We start from the raw sequence: 25,162 nt of genomic DNA, 5'->3' as shown, positions 1-25,162 counted from the left end.
CCTAATTATGTGATTATTATTTAAGATGAGTATGTATGTGTATATACTTACTTTTTTTTTTTTTTTTTTTTTTTGAGACAAGTGGAGAGGGGGAGAGGGAGAAATATAATTTTTTTTAAAGGTTTTATTTCTTTATTTGAGAGAGGGAGAACACCAGCAGAGGGGGACGGGCAGATGGAGAAGCAGACTCCCCAATGAGCAGGGAGCCCGATCTGGGGCTCTATCCCAGGATCCTGATCCCAGGACCCCAGGATTAATGACCTGAGCTGAAGGCAGACACTTAACCAACTGAGCCACCCAGGTGCCCCAACACGAATATATTTATTGATCACCAGGCTTATAGAAACTTGCCTGCTAATGTAGGAATTCACACTTTAACTTCAAATTCAACAGTGATAACCTTATGCATTGTTGATCTCCAGGGATTCTCTGCTGTTACATCTTCCATGTAAATTCAATTTGGGAAGTTTTCCAATTATGAACCAATATAGCCTTGTATTGTTCTGTAATGAACCATTAGGAGTGAACTTAGTATTTAGTGGTGAATGAAGACAAAAGGATTGTAGTTTAGTATATAGGGGCTTTGCCAGCATTGACTTTTAAACTTCGCTTAAAGCAACATTAACAACAAAAAAAAGATAGATGTGAATGGACTCTCATGATAGTGTAATTCTCTCAGTTCTGACCAATTCTGTTTCTTCCTTTTGCCCAACTGGGAATAAGTTATCTAAGATGGTAGAGCCAGAACTTACTAAAGGATTTAGTTGTCTGTGGCAACTATTCAACAGGTAGGCTTGTAGTACTGATCTTTTGTATTAGTAAGCAAGTGAAATGAAAGGGAATAAACTTAATATTCCTGTAAAAGTCTTCTGATTAAACCAAGGCTGTGTCTACTCTATTCATGTTGTATGAGGAGCAGTGATGAAATACAATCTGCCAAAGGCACAACCACAGACACTGTTCTGGGGATGGTTGACAGCTTCTTTTCTGTCTGTACATCTTGGCCAATTTGGTCTGTGCTCTTATTTCACTTTTCAGCAAGTTTAGAATTGAGTCTTGCTCAGCCCATATGTAGTCACACTGAATATGTTTGTAGTCATTGAGAAGAAGAGGTAAAAACATGAAAAACAAAAGCCTACAGGTAAAACAGTGGGGGTTTATTTAGTATAGGTACCATTAAACAAGTTTTTTCTATGGGCATTTTAAATCGTCAGGCTTAACCACTTGCCACATGAATGCTCTGGAACATTGGATTTCCAGTTCTGGCTGTTTAAGAAATGCGTTTGTAGCTTGAGCGGAGAAATAGAGTAATTTTGCTTCTGGCCCTAATTTAATGGGTCAGAGTGTCTATTACAGCCTGGAGCCAAATTTAATTACTAAACTGTAAAAGTGACTCTGAATGATCTCCAGTTAGCAAGCAGGATGGCTCCCGTTAGTAAAGACACTTAACAACTTTTGCCATTAGGTTACTATTTCAAATTTTGACCACACCTGTAATTAAACAACAACAACAACAACAAAAGTCCGGGCTCAGGTGGTTGGGTATCTGACTCTTGATTTTGGCTCAGGTCGTGATCTCAGGGTTGTGAGATTGAGCCCCTTATCGGGCTCTGTGCTCAGTGCAGAGTCCGCCTGAGATTTTCTCCCTGTCCCTCTGCTCATTTATGCCCCTACTCCTCTGCCCCTCCACCCCTCTCCCCGCTCCTGTGCACTCTCTAAATAAACAAGTCTTAAAAAAAAAAAAAAAAAAGTAAAAGTCTACATTATTTGTCAGTCCTGGTTCAATTTAAAAAACTAATCCTAACCAAATAACAGTTATGGAGCTGAAACAGCTGCAGCCCTAGCGAGCCTAACCCATCCTGTCTGTGGAAACCTTCCAGCTTCTGGGAAGGGAAATGGGAACAATTGGGTATGAGTTGATTAGACTGCGGCCTGATAGTTTATATTTGCCTGTTGTGAGCCTGAAGTTTTTCTTGTCCTTGCCATCTGATAGTTCCATAGAGTTACAGAATCATGCAATATAACAATAGGAAACATTACACATCATTGGATCCCCCACCCTCATTAAAAAAACACACACATACACAGTTGAGTGGGTTAGAATTAGAGCATGCGTATGCTGAAGTCAACACCATTATCTGAGTAATTTTAGGCAAATCAAGGAACCTCTCTGTGCCTCTGTTCGTCATCTGTAAAATGAGATGGTAATGGTACCTACCTCATAGGGTTGTTGTTGTAAAGATTTAGTGAGGTAATAAAGAGTTCCTAACTTACAGGATATGCTCAATTATAAAAAAAACTTTTTATTTTTTTATTTTTATTTTTTTATTTTTTTTTAGAGATTTTATTTATTTATTCAACAGAGATAGAGACAGCCAGCGAGAGAGGGAACACAAGCAGGGGGAGTGGGAGAGGAAGAAGCAGGCTCCTAGCGGAGGAGTCTGTTGTGGGGCTCGATCCCAGAATGCCAGGATCACCAGAATGCCGGGATCACGCCCTGAGCCGAAGGCAGACGCTTAACCGCTGTGCCACCAGGCGCCCCTAAAAAAAACTTTTTAAAAAGGAGAAAACAGAAGTCACAAATGAATACCACAATGGCAGAGGGAAAAGGGACTAATATTTATTTAGTACCTATTATCTTCCAGGCCTTGGAAGATACATATGTATTAGTTAATTTACAAATGTATTACATTCTTTAGCCGGGAGAGAGAGATTTTGCTTTTCCCGTTTTACTGGTTAGGAGGCTCAAAGAGATTAAGTTACTTGCCCAAGGACATACAGAATATTAATAATAGCAGAGCAGGAGGAGAGATTCATTCGAAAGCCCCAGTACTTTTTCCACTGCTCCATTTTACCTTCCACGAGGTCCCCAGTGTTCCCTACCTACAAATGGGTTGCATTTTGAAAATTCATCTACAAATTGGAGTTATTTTTCCATAGGGACATTACAAATGGTGGTTTCATACCCAGACTTATCTGCAAAAGCTACATTGTTATTGAAATTATGCATATTTATGAACTAAAACTGTTAAGAAGAAATGCATTTGCAATTCTGGCTATTAAAGCAGAAAAACAAAAAAAAAGTATGTTTTAAATTCTGTGGAATAGTAGTTCTTTGCGAAAAGCAGATTTGGTTAGAGAGCAGTAAGAAGAAGAGACTTTTAATGCTGGTGGGGCCTGTGTGATACTTTGAAGGACTAAATATTTATAGCCCAGAGACAGCCTATATTTGATAACACTTTGATGATGTACAAAGCATATTCTTATGCATTATTTCCTTATAATCATGTATGAGGCATATAGGACAGGTGGTAGAGTCGACCTAATTTTCCTTGGCAATAGTTAGCTTTCTTTTTTTGTGATTTAATCCATGATTTTTTTTTTAAAGGAGCCTAGCTAGTCACTTTAATAGAAGATTAGTTTGTAAGTGTATTGAAGAATGAATGAAAATAAAAGAATGAAGGTCTTCCTTAGTTAATTGTAGAAATAGAAGTAATTAGAAGGGAATAAAGAGTATATGTGGGCAGATATGAAAATGGTAGAATTAAATGTTAATTTTGTTTTTGTTGGCACTTTTTTAAAAATTTTTTTAAAGATTTTATGTATTTGAGAGAGAACGAGAGAGAGAGAGAGAGAGAGAGAGAGAGAGACAGACTGCGCATGGCCACACCTGGGTGGGGAGGGGAGAGGGAGAAGGAAAGGGACAAGCAGACTCCCTGCTGAGCATGGAGCCAGACGCAGGGCTGGATCTGGGGACCCTGAGAGTGTGGCCTGAGCCGAAATCAAGAGTTGGTCACTTAACCGACTGAGCTACCCAGGCATCCCTACATTTTGAGCACTTTGTCAGTCGCTGTGTATCATGGCCATGAGGAAAGAACAATCCAGACCTGACCCCAGTGGAATTCGTTCTTTACATGAAGCAACTGTTGAAGATTATATTCAGATCATGTGATGATCTTTTCCTACCCACCAATATTCATGAATACGTGATAGTTATTTAATTATAAGACTAGAGTGACTTCTGCTGAGTTCCGGTTTAAGTTATCTTTTTAATAACTAAAAAAGTTAGAAAAATTAAAGCAGATTGAATGAAAAACAATCCTTTTATTTTCCCGTAATATTTGCTTGCTTTCCTGTTACTAAATGTAGGACGAAAGGGTGAGAATTGGCGAATCTTTATGTGATGTAGTATTTGCTTCTGTATGTTTCAAAACAAAATGAAATTATTTTAAGTAGGAATCGGCATGCTGTAAATGTGTGTAATTTTGTCATTTAATGTCATGCTCGCAAGTTAGAAAGTGTACCTAAAAACATGGGAAATGGAGCCATGAGGTTTGGATTCACCTTCAAGTCCTGCAACTTTCTTAGAGGAATTACCTTTCTGAGCTTTCTGATGTGATGCATTTGGATTAGACTGCCAGATTCTTTTTTTCTTTTTTTAAAGATTTTTATTTGAGAGAGAGAGAGCCCAGAGGGAGAGTGAGAGGGAGAAGCAGACTCCCCGCTGAGCCGGGGTGGGGGGAGGGCGCAACACTGGGCCCGATCCCAGGATCATGACCTGGGCCGAAGGCAGATGTTTAACCGACTGAGCCACCTGGGTGTCCCCCCAAATTCTTTTTTACTCTGAAATTTTCTGTGAAATGGGAAGGAGCATATTTTGTGTTCATTTGAGAGGGCTCAGGAGAAACTGGGTTTTGGGAAGAAGTTCCCTGTGCTGATGATGTGCTTTATTATTAACTTAGTGGCCATCCAGAGCACACGTGTACAGAAGAATCCTGAGTTGAGGGAAAGAATGAAGTATAGTATCTGCAATTGGAAGCCTGCCCATAGTATCTTCATAAATAGGAATCTGGTGAGCAGGCTGCTCTGCTAACATGGATCTAGCCTTAATTGATACAGTCAATCTTATGTTGGGTTACAATAAACAGCTGCTGCTAAGGCAACTTAACACTAGTTCTAAGGAAAGTATGTTGCAGCAAATAAGCTTGCTTGACACTAGAACTTGCCACTGACATGGTTCATCTACTGTTTATCTCATGTGATTGTGTTATCATCGATGCACATTTAAATTCAGTTTTTGGCAGTTGGTCAAAATTCGAGCCTTTTAGGCACTGGTGATTTCTCATTACTTTATAGATTATTACTTACCAAGAATATTGTTGACCCATTTTAGAAATTTAGTTTATATTTTTCTGATTATGAAGGCAACATGTAGTCATTTTTAAAAAGACTTACTTATTTATTTTAGAGAGGGAGAGAGAGAAAGCAAGCATGAGTGGGAGGGGTAGAGGGAGAAGGAGAGAGAAGACTCTGGGCCAAATGTGCCCAATGCAGGTCTTGATCTCACAACCTCAAGATCACAACCCGATCTGAAACCAAGAGTCAGCTGTTCAACTGACTGTGTCACCCAGGTGCCCCCATAGTCTATTTTTAAAAATCTAGAAAGTACAGAAAAAGATTAAGAAGAAAATAGAGATCAGGTGAAATTCTACTTTCTGTGTTGTGTTTCCTTCCAGTCTTTTTTTTTTTTTTTTTTAATGTGGATATGTATTTGAGGGAGAGTGGGATATTTCATTAGTGAGATAGCCAAGGCATAAGTAGAATTTCCCATGACACTTATGATGCTGGGAATCTTGCCTCATGCACTGAATCTTTTTGTTAAATTGGGTGGCACAAACTCAGAATGCCTGCATGGCCAAATGGGTAAATTGTGAATCAGACCAGTTAGAGGACAATGGGGAGTGGTGGAGACTGTGGTAAATTGAAAAATGCAGGACCTGACTGAAGAAAACTGCTACTATCTCTAGGTTATTGTTGCATATGGAAACAGAGCCTGGTGTTACCAGATCTTCCTGATATCCAATAAAATCTAGAAATCTGTATTTCTTTTTATTTATTTTTAAAAGATTTTATTTATTTATTTGAGAGAGAAAGAGATAGTGATAGAGGTAGTGAGAGAGAGCACAAACAGGGAGGAGAGGGACAAGCAGGCTCCCTGCTCAGCAGCATGGAGCTCTATTCCAGGACATTGGGATCATGACCTGAGCTGTAGGCAGATGCTTAACTGACTGAGCCACCCAGGTGTCCCTATATTTCTTTTTAATGTGAAGTTTTCCATTCAAAAAAATACTGTGCAGATCAAACAAAATAGGGCTGTAGATTGCACCTGGCCCATACACCAACATTTTGTCATTCCTGACATAAATACTTCTCCTGGTCTTTCTCATAGCTCTCGCAAGAAGAGCACCTTTTTAATAGAAAATATTTAGAGGACTTGGATAAGGAATGTCTAAGAGTGGCTTCAGGAATTTTCACTCTGTGTAGACACTGAAAGGATTGCTTACTGTAGAAATGATAAACCCAGGTACCCACAGGGACCAGGAAGTGACATAAATGAATGAAATGGTCTGGATGTTAAGATTATAGGGAGTGGTGCAGAGAGTATATTTCCTATATGAGACAGTTGGGTTCTAATAAATTGTTTCTTTGCTGAAATGCAGATCTGATGTGGCCACATCTTTTGATATTTCAAGAAATGTCAGAAATTTGTATCTTTATGAAATTTCTTGATTTCAAAAAAAATGTGGCCGAAAGTAAAATTACCCTTGGTCCAAATTCCACTAGTTTGTAACTCATGGCCTGGATCACTGTTTCCCCAAGTGTATTCTACAAATCCTAATTCCATCATAGGTTAGTAGGTATTAAGAAATAAAGAATTTGTAAAGTGGCGGATTAAATAAAATTAAACATTTCCTGACTGAAGTTTATCTTAGATCCTTAAACTAACGTTTTGTAAATTCCTAAGAAGATATAGCTCATAGACTTCACAGTTACAGTTAATATCTCTGTTCTACTCATTTACCTCACCATCCCTGTTTCTCTGAGGAAGAGGTGATTTCCTCCTGGTAAATGTTAGTCTCTCTACTTTGTTCTCTGGGTTCTTTCCCTGCCTCTTCAGAGACCTTGCTTCATAACCAGTGTCTTGTTTCCTGCTTCCTTTCCTTCAGCCTATCAACATGCTTGTTTTTTAAGAGCTAAAATTATAAAATTCTTAGAATAAAATATAGGAGTAGATCTTCATGACCTTGGTTATGCAAAGCCTTCTTAGATACTATACTAAAAGCACAAGCCACAAAAGAAAAAAATAGGTAAATTGAATTTCATCAAAATTGAAAATTTTTGTCCTACAAAGGACACCATCAAGAAAGCGAAGACAACTCACAGACTGGGAGAAAATATTTGCAGAAGACACAGAACTAAAATTAAAGTATAGGTAAAGGATCTGAATAGACATTTCTCTGAAGAAGATATACAAATGGTTAATAGGCACATAGAAAGATGTTCAACATCGTTAGCCATCAGGGATGTTCAAATCAAAACCACAGTGAGACACCATTGCACTAGGATGGCTATGATTTTAAAAAGGACAGATAATTATGTTACTGAGGATGTGGAGAAATTGGAACCCTCATACCTTGCTATTGCTGGTGGGAATGTTCAATGGTACTGCCTCTTTGGAAGACATTCTGATAGTTTCTCAAGAGTTTAAACATAGAGTTACCATGTGATTGAGCAATTCTATCCCTAGATATATATATACCCAAGAGAAATGAAAACAAATATCCACATAAAAACATGTATACTAATGATCATAGCAGCCTTATTCATAGGAGTCAAAAAGTGAAAATAATCCAAATGTCCACCAATCGATGAGTGATAAACAAAATGTGGTATAGCCACATTTGTCAATAAAAAGCAATGAAATATTGATATATACTCCAACACGAAAGAAGCCAGTCACTAAAGGTCATATATTGTGTGATCGCATTTGTATCAAATATAGGCAAATCTGTAGAGACCGAAGATAAATTACTGATTGCCTACGGCTAGATGGGGTTGGAGAAGGGTTAAGGGTAAATGAAAGGAGTGACTGCTGTTGGGTTTCTCTGTGGGATGATGAAAATGTTCAAAAATTGATTATGGTGATGGTTGCACAACTCTCTGCTTATTCTAGAAACCATTAACTCTGGCAGTTGACACTAATGACTCTTCTCTCACATCCTTGAAACTCGATTCCTTTGGCTTTTATGGCATCGTTCAGCCATCCCCACACACTGCTCTCAGACATTTCCTTCTCAGCTCTTTTCACCAGTTTGCTCTTCTACCAGCTGCAATCTGTTTCTTCAGCCCAGGCATGTAAACCAAGGAACCATCTCTTCAGTTGCTTATGGAACATTTGCTTATCTCCATCTAAAAACCCCAATGGGTAGTAATGAGTTTCCCTCTCAGATCTGGTTTGCTCTGCCTATATTACCTCTACTCCCAAGTCCATTTGAGTCAGGAGGCTGGGAGTTATTCTAGGTTTCTCCCTTACCCTCCACACGGGAGTGTCATGTAGACGTAGCTCTTAAGTCTGCCCTCCTGTCCATCCAAACTGCTGGTGCTTTAGCTCATCTGTAGTTATCTTTCAGGAAGACTGAGCTCTGTGAGGTCAGGGGCCATATGTATTTTCTTCATAACGGTCTATAATACCTGGCACGTCGTATGTTATATAAATGTTTGATTAAATAAATGAACTAACACATGAACTTGTCATTGTAATTTTTTAAATCTTTGGTCCATTTTTGCTGCTGAATTTTTCTTATTGAAATGCAAACCTAATAATGTCTTTTGGTTAGAGCCATTAAATTATTTCCCATTGCTTAGAGAATGAAGTCTAAGTCCACTGCATACAAGGCCCTCCCTAATGTCCCTTTCTGCTTCTCCAACCTCCTGTCCTCTCTATACTTCTTCCCTGTGGATCTGTGTTCCTGAACTGGCCATACCTTCACACATGCTGCCTCACTTCCTGTTACTCTTGGAGAACTCTTAGCCTTTCTAGAGTTTTTTTTTTCCTCTGTGAAACCTTTCCTACCTCATTGATGCAGAGCTGAAGCTTGGATGTAACTCTATTAGAGCATGCATTACACTGTGTTACAGTGATTTGTTTAAGCATTTGTCTTGTCTTTCCGTGAAGGACAAAGACTGAGTCTCATTTATTTTTGTATTGCCATCACACACAGTGTTGTACACAGTGCCTCCCACATAGGAAGTACTCAATAAGTTCTTGATTAAATGAGTGAGTTGGAAATCAGAGAAGGTTAGAGAGTCCTAGTTTTTCTGGGTATATGGCTTTTTAAATACCTGACTCTAGTATATCATCTGTGAATGATGCAGAAGGTACCATAGGGGTGGATGGATCACAAGTCCATCACCACTGCAGGAAAACAACCAAAAATGTTGCTGATGGTGGGCACATATGTTGTTACCATCCTTGTATGATCCCGATGTGGTACTAGACACAGCTGTGTATCATAATGGCTATTCAGTATAATGGATTGATCAGCCTAATACTTACACTGTAGAAACAGTGATTTGAGCCAAACCCACAGGCAGATGGGTGCATATTCCCTCGTCAGGTCACAGTCAGTTGGTTTCCATCAGTTGGCTCCATAGCTGGCCTACTGTAACTTTAACTGTACATTAGGCTCACATTTTCATCATTTGCATCTTCTTGTCCAAATATATTAGGAACTTGTGTTGATTACCATCTCCTGCATCCTTTAAATGTGATGTTCTTTTTTTTTTAAATGTGATGTTCTTTTTTTTTTTTTTTTAAGATTTTATTTATTTATTTGACAGAGAGACAGCCAACGAGAGAGGGAACACAAGCAGGGGGAGTGGGAGAGGAAGAAGCAGGCTCCCAGCGGAGCAGGGAGCCTGCTGCGGGGCTCGATCCTGGGACTCTGGGATCACGCCCTGAGCCAAAGGCAGACGCTTAACGACTGAGCCACCCAGGCGCCCCTAAATGTGATGTTCTATAGATTTTCTATGTTCTATACACTTATACTGTACAAATCTGTATCCCAAGTCCTCCCTGATGTTTTTTGTCTTCCTGTTTTCTTAGTTTAGCTAAGGGAGACATCTACGTTAACATATTTTTTAGTCTGGGTAATGACTTGAACCAGCCAAGATTTTTTTTTTCCTTTTCTGTAAAGAAACCAAATCTCTCTACATTACTGAACCAAATTGAGTAGATTGTGATAAAAGGAGTAATAATAACAACAGCAGAAGACAAAAGGCCTCTCACATGGAATTTTGAACTAAAGTCACATATTGAACAAAAGATATTTAAATTAACTACCTAACAAAGTAAGAGCTCTTCAAAAGAAACAGGGCTTCCTGCCAAGCCCCCTAAAAATGCCCGCAGGCCTCTTACTCATTCACTACCATTATTTCAGTTTATCTGTCTAAGGATGCTTTATTTCTTATCTCATTCTCTTCCCACCACCTAGCGGACACATAGTTGGCACTTACTGCCTGTTTATTGAATTGAGCGGAATTGGGTCTCAAGAGTTAGAGGCAATTCTCTGAAGAAAAAAATAAAAGAGAAATAGTTTTAGCAGTGAATAGAATCAACGAATCTGAATTTCAGCAATGGAATAAAGCTTGGAAGTAATAAAATGTATTTACTCTAAAGTTAGATTACTTTGAAAGGGTTGTTTTTAAATGCCGATCTGGGAAAACTGCTCAGAACTTAAACTATAACTAAGACTATTTGTCATTCTTTTCCCTGCCCCCCTTTTTTAACCCTTTAACTGTGGGTCTTTTTTTCAAAGGGAATAAGATTTAAGGTTAAAAAATCAGGCATCTACTTTAATCTCACAATCATAAAATGTATAGGTAAAATATACAGGAAGTGAGAGCTTTTAAATTTTGCATTTGTTAATCGTTTCGTACCTTGCCTTGTTCCTAAAAAGAATTTGAGGTGATAAATGAGGACTTCAGGTAGAAAAGATAAAGGTAAATTTCCTTTTATCAGAGAGTTAAAAGGAAGTTTGGCCAACCTACAGTAGACAAGTAAGGAGATACCTAAAGGGATCACATAACTTAGAAGAAATATTGAGTAATTATATGATTTATTTGAGGTCACCTGACCATTATTAGCTAAGCTGGAACTAGAAACCAAATCACCAAATTCCTATGCATGTGTTCTTAACACGTATGTCTTAACTAGTCAGGTGTTTTGGTGACTGGTGCTGCACAGGTTCGAGAAGCATTTGTTAAGATTATTACTGACCAGGGCAGCCTGGATGGCTTAGTCGGTTAGGCATCCGGACTCTTGATTTCAGCTCTGGTTGAGTTCTCAGGGTCATGATCTCCGGATCATGATGCCGGGCTGTGGGATTGTGCCCTGGGTTGGGCTCTGTGCTCAGCACAGAAGATTCTTGCTAGTTAACAAAAAGCATTTTGTGAATTAATCCGCTTCTTAATTGTTCTACTTTTTTTATTTGGAAAAGATGGGTACTAAAAAAGCTGTTTCTGCTTAGACAGTGTGAAGAAGGAGGAGGAAAGTGCATTTCTTGTCATTTCCTGGTTGATGGCTTAAAAATGTCAAGCTTTGTTTTGGCTTTCCTAGATAGACTCTGCCAGTTGATCACAAATAGAAGATGCCTTTCTGGTCCTGTGTACCTTTAGAAGCTGTCTTCTTTGGAACTTCTTGAGTTGATCCTTCAGTGATAGAACACTGACTTGGAAAGATCTAGAACAGAGGATGACAACCTTTGAATATATAGGCAGGTTAAGTTACATAATCCTCTCTGCCTTTGCTTGACATACAAAGCCCTTCCCAGGGTGACTGGAGCTTTCCTTTCTAGCCTCATTTCTTTTGCTGAGGCGCAACCAGCCTGTTTTTCTTGTCTAGTCAACCATGTGCTCAAACACATCCGAGTGTTTGCCTGTTTTCTCCTTTCTGCTTGGGCTGTCTGATCCCTCTGTTCTCCATCTGGCAACCTCTGCCTTTCCAGGCCTAGCTCCTTTCTTCTGTGAAGAGACCACGTAGCAAAGGCAAAAATGAAAGTTAATCTAGCAGCTGTGTGAAGAGTAAATTAGAAGAAGGAAGTCTGGAGGCAGGAAGGCCAGTTTTAGGAGACAGTGAAAGTCCCACAGACCTGAGCTGTGCAATATAGTAGCACCTAGCCACATGTGGCAATTTAAATTAAAATTAATTGAAAGAAGCCAATCTGTAAAGTCTACATACTGGATGATTCTGACTGTATCATGTTCCAGAAAAGGTGAAACTGTGGAGACAGTGAAAAAGATCAGTGGTTGCCAGAGATTTGGGGCCTGGGAGGGATGAATAGCCAGAGCCCAAGGATTTTTAGCGCAGTTCTCTATATGATACTATAATGATGGATACATGTCCTTATGGATTTGTCAAATAGTTAAGCAGATGCTTAACTGACTGATCCACCCAGGTGCCCGCCTTTGAGTATATTTTTATTATATATTTTTTTTCCCCACCTACCCCTACCCTTAAAATGGAGACATAAAATAATTAAATAAAATTCATTCTTTAGTAATTACCTCCACCAGGGTAAGAATATTGGCTATTTGCAAAAATGTTTTAATGGTTTTGTTAGGTGTACTCATGATTGTTTTATTTTTTGATGAAAAATCGTTGCCATATATCAGCCTTCTGGCATTGCTGCCTTCAAAGACCTTTCACTTAATTGATCTAGAAGTCATTCCCGATTTTTTTACCCCTCAATCTACTCCTCACCCCCCTGCACCTCCCAGTTTAAGAGTAGGTCCTACTATTTCTTCCTCCAAAAGAACTAATTCTCCATTTCCGCTTTCATGTCTTGTTTTAAGGCACTGCCCTCTCTCTCCTGCACGACCACAATAGACCCTAACTGGTCACCCTGCTTCCCTTTGCCCGCTAAGATCACTTTGCCACATAACAGGCAAAATGACTTTTTAAAAAGAAAATCAGATCATGTCAATCTCCTGTTTAACACTCCTGCTTCTTACTGTATTTAGAAAAGATTCCACACATCTTAACCTGGCCTAAAAGGCTGTTTGTGATCTGGCCCTTGCCATTTTATCCAATCCTATCACCACACCTTCTCCCCTCACTGAACTTTAGCCGCTCTCACCTCCTTCCACTTCCTTAAATATACTCAAACTTTCCTGCCATGGGGTCTTTTTTCTTGTTTCTCCCTCTGGAGTGTTCTTTCCCAGCTCCTGCATGAATGGTTTCTTCTCAGCTTCAGAACCTCAACTCCAGTGTAACTTCCTCAGAGAAGCCTTCTTTATCCACTCTTCTTGAAGTAGGCTCCCTCTACTCCTGCCCCATACACTTTATGGCATCACCCTTATCTGGGATGAATTTTGTTGGTTTATTTATTTACTTGTATACTCTCTGTCTACTACTGGAATATAAGTTCCATGAGGGCAGGAGACTTATTTTTACTCCCTGTTCTACCCCTCAGTACCTAGAACAGCGCCTGGCTTATGTAGTTGTGATCAGTAAATGTTTAATAATGCTGAATAACTGAATGTTTCCTAAAGGAGTTATAAGAGGAACTCACTCCTCTTCTTCCCTTGCTCTGTCTCTGTGTGTGTAAAATAAATCTCCATGTGTCTAAATGTGAATATCCTTCTAGGCCCTTCATACTTAGTATGAACTAGTGACTTTGTTGCTGAACTTCATTTTTTACTTCATGAAATCATGGCCCACAGCTTTTTGAATGGTTGATTTTAGTTGGAAAATATAGTGAACAATACATCTGGAAATATTCTGTCATGTTTTGATCTGAGAAACTTCTAGAGAATCAGCTGCTGATTTGAAAGTCTTTTATTATGATACAGACAGTCTATTGTCTACAAGAGCCCTGGGTATTACACAGTGTTATTATATGTGTTTTGCTTTTTTCTGAGCTATTAACTTGAGAGAAAAAACTTGTATTCATTAACTTATGCATGACTTGTAGTCCCTGAGAATAGTTTATTGTATTATTTTTCTTTAGCTGATTTACTGTGCACTTAGGGATTTCTCTTACTCATTTTTCTCCTTTAAACTCAATCGAAAGTTAAATGGTTAAATAGTAGGATTGAGATACTTTCCATTCTGGTTTTTAAAATTTTTCACGATTTCTGTATCAAGCTGTGGTTTATATTTGTGATTTAGCACTTTTGTGTAGCTTTATGTTGATAAAATGAGTGAATTTCCCCATTTACTGTATTCAAATTTAACCTCTTTTAAAGTACTGTAGAATATGGGATATAAATGTAGTGAAAGAAAAATTGACATCTAAGCCCTACATTGGAGTAATCTTGAAGAAAGCGAGTTTGTGTACCATTTGTGGTATAATAAATACATCTGCACATATACACAATCTGGTTAGTGTGACTTTTAATATTTTGATATATTTTTATAAAGCTATTACTATTTGGAAGATTTATATGAAATGACATAATTATTACAGTTATTAGGTAGAAAATAGTTGCATCTAAATAACCCAGAGTAACATTTTAATATTACTTTTTAAATTAAAAAAATTGTATATTCACATTTCAGAAAATTAGAATAAAGGATATACAGATACAGAATTTCCTAAGCAGCATTATAACCACTGTTAACATTTCGTTTTGTATTCTTCCAGTGTTTTACTTCATGCATATGGATTTTTTTGGTTTGTTGTAATCATTCTGTATTTATTTTTATTCCTTTTAAATGAAATATAATGACATAAACATCTTCCTGTAGTGTTGAGTCTTTATAATGATTGTTTTAATGGCCCTATAGTACACTATTTAAAGATATATCTTAATTTACTTAACTGTTCCTCATTGTTGGATAAGTTATTTAAAAAATATTTTAGCTTTTATAACTAACATGATAGTGAATATTTTTGTGAATATTGTTATTACTACATTTAGTATTATTGCTTATAGGGTATATTCTCATTAGTGGAATTCATAGATATGACATTTTTTTATATTTCTTAATTCGTATTAGCAAATCCTTTTCTAAAGAGAGTATGCCAGTTTACATTGCCACTAGAAGGATATAAAACTATTCCATTGTAGAATTTAGCATTTTATATTATTTTTTTAAAAGTAGCTCTATAATTAGGGGAAAAATCATGTTTTAGTTTGAATTTATTAGATGACTGGTGAAGTTGCATATTTTCTTATGTTTGGTTTCTAGTTTCAGCATCGTAATTGCTTCATATTTTTTCAGTTCCAGTAACATCTGTTTTTTTCTGTGTAGACATTTTAGCCTACTTACCTTGCTTAATTCATGTACTTCATGAATTGTTTTAGAGATATAGGGTACCTGGCTGGCTCAGTTGGTAGAGCATGCGACTCTTGATCTTGGGGTTGTGAATTCGAACCCCACATTGGGTGTAGAGATTGCTTAAAAATAAAATCTTAAAAAAAAGAGATATAGCAGTTTGCCAATTAAACATATACACTTAAATCTCAGTGATGAATTTGTCTCTCTCTCTCTCTTTTTTTTTTTTTACTGTGCTCAGTGGTGCCTTCAAATGAGTTATTCTGAAGAAGGTGTCATACATTATGGGTTTTTTTTTTTTTTAAAGATTTTATTTATCTATTTGACAGAGAGAGAGACAGGCAGGGGGAGTGGGAGAGGAAGAAGGAGGCTCCCAGCGGAGCAGGGAGCCTGATGCAGGGCTCTATCCCAGGACCCTGGGATCACGCCCTGAGCTGAAGGTAGATGCTTAACGACTAAGCCACCCAGGTGCCCCAATACATTATGTTTGTACTCCATATTGTTATCCAAGTATATTGTGGAAGCATATATGGGAACAATCTTGATAATTTCATAAATCCAGAAATTTTCTTTGAATCCAGAAACTTCAATGATAGATTATATGTAAAGTATATGTTTCAAATATGTTGAAGTAATGTTTTTTTTTATAATAATATTTTTTTATTATATTATGTTAGTCACCATACAGTACATCCCCGGTTTCCGATGTAAGGCTCGATGATTCATTAGTTGCCTATAACACCCAGTGCACCATGTAATACGTGCCCTTCTTACTACCCATCACCAGCCTGTCCCATTCCCCCATTTCCCCCCCTGAAGCCCTCAGTTTGTTTCTCAGAGTCCACAGTGAAGTAATAGTTTTTAAAAGTCTGAGAATTTATTATTGAATTGTGAATCTTTTTCTTCTGTAGGTTGGAAAAGAGACTGTTCAAACCACTGAGGATCAGATTTTGAAGAGAGATATGCCACCAGCATTTATTAAGTGAGTAATTAAAACATTCTTCTCTTGCTAAGCAGAATAATCCTCTTGTTAGGAAAGAAAATTTAATGATTCCAGGAACAGCTTTTTTTTTTTTTAAAGTATTTACAATTGAAATTTTGACTTTTGATCTTTTAACACTCTGGTTTCCTACTGTTGATTGTATTCACTGCTGTTAGGCATTTTTGACATAATAATTTTTAATAAAACTATAATTTCTGAGTTTCATTGTCTGGAATGGAAGGGATTCAGAAACATTCTGACCTTAGCAGGCATGAATCTGAGTAATACGCTGAACACCTTTGCTCGGAGATAAGGGAATAACAATAGATACAAACTTTAAAAAATAATTACAATGTATTTCAGTAGCATTTTAAATTTCAGTTATATTTACATATCACCCAAACTCCTACAAATAATTTGCAGGTGTTTTGGCCTATCCTGAGTAAAAGCAGAGATGCTAACTTTTGATTAGTTAAAACTTTGTAAAGTTCTTGATTATGTTGTCTTCGCTCAATGGCTTTATTCTATGGCAGTCAAGTACCATGTAAAAGTAAAGGCTGACGCATAAGACAAAAAAAAAAAAATGCAGAACCTCTACAAGTCAAGAGTAAGGTAAGTCTATTCAGTTACAAAAAGAAGGGCAAAGGATTTGAATAGGCACTTCAAAAGAGAGGAAACCCAAATGGCCAAAAAATTATGAACAGGTGCTCTATCTCATTAGTCATCAGTGCAAATTATTCTATTATAACCTCTACATTAAGAAGTCTGATAATATCCGTTGTTGATAAGGATGTGGAGCAATTGGAACTCTCAAACACTGCTATTGGTAATGTAAATTGGTGCAGCCACTTTGGAAAACAGTTTGGTGTTAGTAAAGTAGAAGACAGGTAATTGTTAGAGAAACTAATGCTCATGCACACTAGGATCTATATATGAAAATATTGGTATCAACATTGTTCATGATCTATTTATAGTAGAATGGATGAAAACAATTATGGTATAGTCATAAATTGGAATACTAATCAGTAATGAAAAGGATTGAAAATGGTTAATTTTATGTTACATGAATTTCACCTTAATTAAAAAAATGAATGAATATCAAAAATAATTGAGAGAAATGAATGATAGATATGTAGGCAGGTCCCATTTATTTAAAGTTCAAAAATATGTAGAAATAAACTGTGTTGTTTAAGGATGCCTATTTATGTGGTAAAGAGATAAAGATAAGTAAGGAAATAATGATTGCAAAAATCCGGGTAGTAGTACCTCTCAGAGGAAGGAGGAGGGCTATACTTGGGGAGAGGCACACGGGGGCTTCCAAAATGGTAATAATGTAAAAAAAAAACCCAAACAAACAAATAAAATGGTAATGTATTTCTTGACATAAGTGTTGAGTTATATGGGTGGTTGTTTTATTCTTTATATTATACATATGTTTTATACAATTTTCTGTATGTATGTTACATATCACAATTTTAAATAAAGTGAGAAGTATTCCTTTATTTTTATCCTCCTTATGTTCTATTTTCATTGAACAGATGCAAAATTTCACCCATATTGATGTCTTCTTATTTCTAACTTACTTGTGTGGGTGCTTCTACATAACGGTGTTTCTGTTAATTCTGCAAAATGTTCATGTGTCAGGAAGTAAGGGGCCAGAAGCATCTGTGTTTTTTTGTAGAGCCTGTTTTGTGGGAGTATCTTGTCTGATTTGCCTTCATTGGAATTGGTAACCTCCAAGGTTTCTTCCAGCTCTAACCAATGTGAGCCTACTTTGTTTATGTGCCATTTCATCCACATGGTAATATTAAGAGGAGTCCTGTGCTGTCAGAACTACCATATGATCCAGCAATTCTACTTCTGTATATTTATCCAAAAGAAACAAAATCACGATCTCAAAAAGATACCTGCACTCCCATGTTCGTTGCAACATTACTTATAATAGCCAAAACATAGAAACAACCCAAGTGTCCATCAGAGAATGAATGGATAAAGAAAATATGATATGTTTGTGTGTGTATATGGGGGAAGTGAATGAAGGTGGTTGAAAAGTACAGACTTCATTTATAAGATAAGTCCTGGGAATGTAATGTACAGCATAGTAACTATAGTTAACAATACTGTATTGTATATTTGGAAGTTGCTAAGGGAATAGATGTTAAAGTTGTCATCCCCCTCCCCCAAAATTGTAACTATCTTGCTTTCCGTGTACAGACTAGCTCAGAGTAGCCTAATAACGCTAGTTGATGAGGGGAATTCCAACAAATGTGGAATTAATGGCAGAATTAGAAAGTCATAATTATGCCATTTTAATTATGCATAATAAAATTATGCAATTTTAAACAGTTGATTTAGGTAAGCATCATCAATAGGTGAAACCATTGGGAGGTTTTGATCTTTATTCCACCACAGGGAAAAATCCCGGTCTCCATGGAGAATCAGGGAAAAACACTATGTTACAATCTACTGAAAAATTTACTGAGCAATGTTTAAAAAGTACATAACTTAGTATGTTACTTGAAAATAGGATAGAGTATAAACAATATGGCTGTGGTTGTCAAACAAATTTGGGGGGCAAACATTCCACAATTTAAAACGTTATGGTTCTTCATGCTTTTCTTTAGAATGCAAAATGAAGCAGAAAATAACTTTAGTAGATGCCTTGACTCTAAGGGGGAGGGGACAGAGAGGGAAACAGATGGAAGCAATTAATGACATCCTTGGAACTGTTGAGTAGGACATTCTTTTGGGCTGTTTGGTTGATGTTTGGAGGTTTCCAGGGCATGACAGAGTTTCCTCTGTCATCCACTTTTACAAAGACTTCTAAATAGTGCCTGCTTAGGCCACACTAAAGAAAAAAAATGTTTTAAAATTTTATTCTTAGATTAATTTCTGCTCCTAGAATGTTAGAATGTCAGGACTAGAGAAAACAGAATCCTGGTCTTTAGATAGATTTATACCTAAGCAATCTGATATATGTTTAGAGATTTTTCAGGGAAAGATGTATTTTCAGGATTTTTGACATTTTTAGCATTTGGGGGTTATCAAAATCAAATCTTAGTCTATTTGAGTGACTGGCAGTTAAAGGCATGTTGATATGCTGGAGAATGGGTTTAATATCAGTTAAAGATTATATATTTGAGTTAAAACTTTTGATGAGGGGCTTCTAATGCTTGGGCAATTCCTTATTGTAGAAATGAGAACATTTTAATGTAGAGCAAAATTTGCATTGTTACAGAATTCCTTTTTTTGGGTGGAGCAAAAGTTATCTGATCTCTAACTGCCCTAGCATATAGAGTTTACAATTTAATAATTTTACCCAAGATTGTAATAGTAGCCACACTGTTGCACAGGAAGTGTAGGGTTGCAAGATGATTGCTACAGAAACGGTCTCAATCTTCATAAACTTCAGGAGTGTAACGGTCATGCTGTGCTGTTATAATATTGGTTAGATTTGCATAATATTGGTTAGATTTTCCCTGTAAGAAGTCATTTGTTCCTTTGGAGACTGTCAGCAGAAGAGTATTTTGCATCATTGTCAATCTTCATGATCAGGCAGCAACGGCAGTAATATTTATGTGTAATTGACTGATTAATGAGCTAGACACACTAATTGGTTAGTTAAGTATTTATTGATTACCTTCTATTATGTCCAGCGCACCACGTGCTACATAGGATGGCAGTTCTTACCAGTGTATTATGAATGATCACTTGTAAGATGTATTGTAAGTTATTTATTAGTAGTAATAAAATGCCAAAATTTGCAAATGCTTTATTTTTTAAAGTAAATTGAGCATATTCAAAGTCATGTGTATAATAACATCCCTCTCATTCCTGTTTAGTAGGTAATTGTTTTTTTCTTTTAATTTTTATTGAAGTATAATATAGGCACTTGCTTTATATTATGCTTTTTTTTTTAGTAGGAGAGGTATTAATGAAATTATAGTTGTTATGGCTGGAAATTGTGCATAATCCCAGATATACCCGTGGGGAATGTCATACATATGGGTTTTATTCTTTTTTTAAAATATTTTTATTTATTTGACAGAAGGAGAGAGAGAGGAAGGGAGAGAGAGCACAAGCAGGGGGAGTGGCAGGCAGAGGGAGAGGGAGACCAGCAGGGAGCCCAATTTGGGGGCTTGATCCCAGGACCTGGGGATCATGACCTGAGCCGAAGGCAGACGCTTAACGGACTGAGCCACCTAGGCGCCCCCTATGTGGGTTTTATTCTTCTTGTATCATGGAGGAACAAATTTCTACTGCAGAGAAATTTTTTTAAGATGCTGTAAGAAGGGGGTGCCTGGCTGGCTCATTTGGTGGAGCATGCAACTCATGATCTCAGGGTTATGAGTTCCAGCATGTTGGGTATAGAGATTGCTTAAAAAAAAAAAAACAACTTAAAAAAAAAAGAAGTAAAAAAAATGCTTTAAGAAGTTTTAAATTGAAGAGCTATAACGCGGAGGGGCACCTGGGTGGCACAATCGGTTAAGTGTCTGACTCTTGGTTTTGGCTCAGGTCTGAAATCTCAGGGTTGTGAGATTGAGCCTGGTGTCCGGCTCTCGCTTAGCGTGGAGTCCACTTGAGTTTCTCTCTCCCTCTCCCTCTGTACTCCCTTCCCCCACTCTCTCTCTCTCAAATAAATTTAAAAAAAGAACTGTATTGCAGACTGACTTTCCCTATATAATAGGAATTCAGAGAAGGTGCTATCATTGTAGGTAGGAATAGTAGAAAGAGGCTGCATGTAGGAAGTGGGACTTGGTAAAGATAGATGTGGGGAAAAGGAAAATACTGCGGTTAGAATGAACTACAGGAGCAAGTCGTGGGGCCTGGGAGGAGAGGGACAGTCATGTTGGGAGTGGTAGGAAGTAAGCTGAGGTAGGTTCCGCTGGGTGATAAAGGCCCTTGGAAGCCAGGCAGAGGAATTTGGAACTGGGCAAACTCTTGCAGTTCTTGAGCAGTAAGATGACAGGCTGAAAGTGGTTTTTCACAATTCATAGCCAAATACCGGCTGAGTAATAAAGGCTAGTGAAGGAGGGTAAGCCATGTGAACCTACCAGATTCATTTTCTGCCAGTGTGGATTTGCTTCAGTTGGATTCCTTATAGGTAAAAGATGTTTATGGCAAACTGTTTTATTTGCCTTGGAAAAATTGCTGTGTAGTGTACAATGGCATTTCATTCTTATTTCTGCAGTGGGGCAGAAATGAAAAGGGAGGTGGTTTTTGGACCTTATGCAAGGGTGTTCAGTATCTGAATGTATGAAAACGTGTCACTTGTGAGGTGGCCCTGTGGTACGAACTCCTTAAAAAGGGCATCAGTGGCTTTGTCTGTTGGCAGGCAAATGATAGTTTGATTTAGAACCGCGAAGTGTTGCCACTTTCCGTTTAGTGCTGCTCTGAACAGTCTGCTTGAAATCATCAAAACTTGGGTTGATTCACCAGCTTGGAATATTTTTTGAAACATATTGTAATGTCTAGGCCTATTGAATAAAAGAATGTTCCTAAAATACTCTGCAAAAGGGTTTATGTACTATTAACAATCTGCGTGATTGCCATTAAAAATATTTCCTAGAAAATTGCCTTGTTTTAACTCTTAAACTTTCTTAGGCAGGCCCAATTACAGTAATATTTGTACGGTTTTACCTTGATTGATATTCATGTACAACAAAGAAGAAATTTGAAAAGGGTTGAAACATGCTTACACTTAATTTAGATCTCTTTAGACCTAAAATAGTGGTGCCCTATTTTTAGATCACCAGCCCTTATATTTAGGTTTTCCTTTGCTTATGATCTTGAACCCTCAAAATAATCTGTGGTGAAATTTATATTTTTAAACACTCTTCTCAGTGGAAGTGCCCAGAGTATCTCTCTTTTTAGAATTAATTCTTTGATCATACCACTCAATGCACTTTGCTTATCTGGGGCTCATATGTGATTCTAATGTTCTATTTTTTAATTTGAGTTTTTTGTGATCCTTTCCATTGCTATTTAAGAGAAGATTTTTGTCTCTTAACATGGATGATCAAGGTTCTGTGAGACAGTTATTCGCATCTGCTGGCTGACTTACTGCATTCTTGACCTAGAGCAAACACTCAGACTTTAAATAGTTCACCTTTGAACTTGCCACATTAAACATAATTGGGTACTACTGTTTTTCACAGACATTCTCAAGCAAAAATGATTTAAGTTTTTAAGTCTTCTCAATAATGAACTGTGAGTCAGTATTATTAGTTTGCGGAAGAGTTCCAAACAGTTTGGCAGGGATTTGATCCTTGGTTTAGTTTGTATACCCTTTCTGATTAAGAAATAAACAAAACTTTAAACGTGCAATCCTTTGGTTTCTATTTCTACAGAGTAATCAAAATCATATGATTGAAAGGAAATCAAGGGACCAAGGGAACTCACATTTATAAAGTACATATTATTGGGCCAGGTACTTACATATTTTCATTTACTGATAACATCAACTTCAGTATATCGATACATTCATTTTACAGGTAAAGAACTGAGGTTTGACAAACTTTAGCTTACCCAAGATCAGCTTGTTATATGGCAGGACATGGTTCCTGTTGGTGGGCTCTTGGCTTCTGAGTTCATGTTCTTTCCACCGTCTGACCTTCCACGAAATCATGTAGTCCATCCTTCTCTCTAAGGCAGTGCTAATTTTATACCACTCGTAGAGGATAACAGTTTACACTTTTCCTAAGCATTTCCGCAGAAGGAATGTTGCAGATGTAGTTTGTGATATATTGCAGTGTCTTGCAACTCTTAAGCTGTAAAGAAGTTAAAGTCATAACATTTTAAGGTTAAAAGGAATCCTAGAGATTATTTACTCCAACTGCTTTATTTTATAGATGAATGGAGGTCATTGGCTATGTCTACCCTACTGCCCCAAACCAAACAGAAACACTATAAATAATTAGACACAAGTATTCCCTTAATTATTACCTTGACTGTTCCTATATAGGTCAAGTCCCAAATCAGGAAATTCTCAAGATTAAAAGTTTTTCCCCACATCTGTTTAAAATCTTTATTGTTCTTTCCTTAGTACAGCAAAAGAACCTTATAAAAATAGCTCCATTTCTTGAATACCTTTTATGAACTGGGTACTTTAAGTTGTATTCTTTAATTCACTTCATCTTGCAGTGAGGAAGCTAAGACCCAGAGAAGCTTAGGAACTTGTTGTAAAGTCTCTCAGTTACATCAGTGGTAGAGGCAGGATTCAAAAAACCCTGGACTGACTCCCACGCTGTGCTCATTCCAGTATGCTAAGACTCTTTCCCTCTTCATTAAAATAACCTCTTATAGCCTAACCGTTTTTGTGAGGCTTAAATGAGTGAGATAATGTATGTGAAAGTACCTGGAAAAAAAAAGACATTGGTGATTATTAGCTTCTGTCCTTAGCTTTTCAATCATTTTTTTCCAGTCCTTTTCTTCAAATAAAATCAGTTGCTTTTTAAGCTTTTCTCAGAGAACATTTTCATTGTCTCCTATGGTAAGGTCTTTAAAAAAACAAAACAAAACATGATTGCTTGTTTTTATTTAAAGCTCTTTCTGTATCTATTGAGATGGTAATACAATTTTTATCCTTTTGAGATAGACTGGTCTACTACATGAATATAGATTTTGTGATGGTGAACCATCTTTGCGTTTCTAGGATAAACTCTACTTGGTTGTGATTTTAAAAAAGAAAATACAGTGTTAAATTCAATTCGCTAATATATATTTTTAAAGATTATTTATTTGATGGAGAGAGAGATAAGAGAGCGAACAATCAGGGTGGGGAGCAGAGGGAGAGGGACAGGCAGGCTCCTCCCCGAGCAGGGAGCCCAACGTGGGGCTTGATCCCAGGACTCTGGGATCATAACTTGAGCTGAAGGTAGATGCTTAACCGAGTGAGCTACCGAGGTGCCCCACAATTTGCTAATATTTTAAAAGGATATTGCTTCTTTGTTCATGAGGTATCTTGATCTATAATTTCCTTGTTCTGTTCTTATCCAGTTGTGGTGTCAAGGTTATTTTAGCTTCATAAAATAGGATCTTTTTCTAGTTTTTGAAACAGTTTACATAAACATTATCTGTTTTTTGAAAGTTTGGCCAAACTTGTATATAAAACTCTGGGTCTAGTATCTTTTGGAAGAAGAAACTTGATTACTCATTCAGTGTCCTTTTTTTTTTTTTTTTTTAAATATAATTCTGGTCTTAAATTCATTTTGAGTCAACTTTGCTAATCTGATACTTTTCTAAGAAGTTAACCATTCATCTAAGTTCACAAATTTATTAGTATGAAGTTCATAGTAACCTATTATTTTTCATCTGTAACATCTCTAGTTATATCACCTTTTTTGTTCAGCATTATTTATTTCTGCCTTTTTTCGTCACTAGTAATCTTAGAGATTTATGTTTTATTATTTTCCCTCAATGGTCATTTCATTAAATTCTTCTGTCATATTTATTAAAGTTTATTATTTGTTTTTTAACTGAAGTAGAGTTGACACACAATGTTATATTAGTTTCAGGTGTACAACATAGGAGATTTGACAAGTTTATATGTTGTACTGGACTTACAAGTGTAGCACCATCTGTCACCATACAACATCATTGACTATATTTCCTATGCTATACATTTTATTCCTATGCTTATTCATTCCATTTTAAGTTTGTTATTTAAATACCTTATTTTCAATATTTCAGTCCTTATGTTCAAGCTTTCTTGTTTTTAAATAAATATATTTTAGGCTCTTAATTTTGTCCTAAGTTCTACAAGTTTGGAAGCAGCTATTGGTATGTTTTGTTATTATTCAATGTATTTAAACTAAAGAAAAGGACACAAACAATTTACCCATTTCTTTCACCCCTGACCTCTGCCTCTGGCAACCACCAATCTCTTCCCTGTATCTATGAGGTTGGTTGCCCATCCATCCATCCATCCATCCATCCATCCATCCATCCATCCATTTATTTGATTGATTAATTTCACATATAAGAGAGATGTTATGGCATTTGTCTTTCTGTCTTATTTCACTTACCGTAGTGCTCTTGAGGTCCATCCATGTTACAAA

At 37.0% G+C, this 25,162-nt stretch overlaps 1 protein-coding gene across 4 annotated transcripts in view; it reads left to right on the top strand.

Moving 5' to 3' along the window:
* VCL (vinculin) overlaps window positions 1-25,162 on the top strand; it is a 103,805-nt gene that overhangs the window by 17,952 nt on the left and 60,691 nt on the right. For all 4 annotated transcript variants that reach the window (XM_045783160.2, XM_087863014.1, XM_045783159.2 and 1 more), the window contains exon 2: window positions 16,033-16,103. In XM_045783160.2, coding sequence (XP_045639116.1) covers window positions 16,033-16,103 — 71 coding nt within the window. The remainder of the gene's footprint in view (window positions 1-16,032; window positions 16,104-25,162) is intronic.

The sequence above is a fragment of the Ursus americanus genome, chromosome 6 (genome assembly GCF_024610735.1).
Source record: "Ursus americanus isolate L20-20 chromosome 6, mUrsAme1.1.p, whole genome shotgun sequence".
NCBI classification, from domain to species: domain Eukaryota; kingdom Metazoa; phylum Chordata; class Mammalia; order Carnivora; family Ursidae; genus Ursus; species Ursus americanus.
The sequence above is the reverse complement of the archived record's forward strand: the minus strand, read 5'-3'. Positions and strand labels throughout refer to the sequence as shown.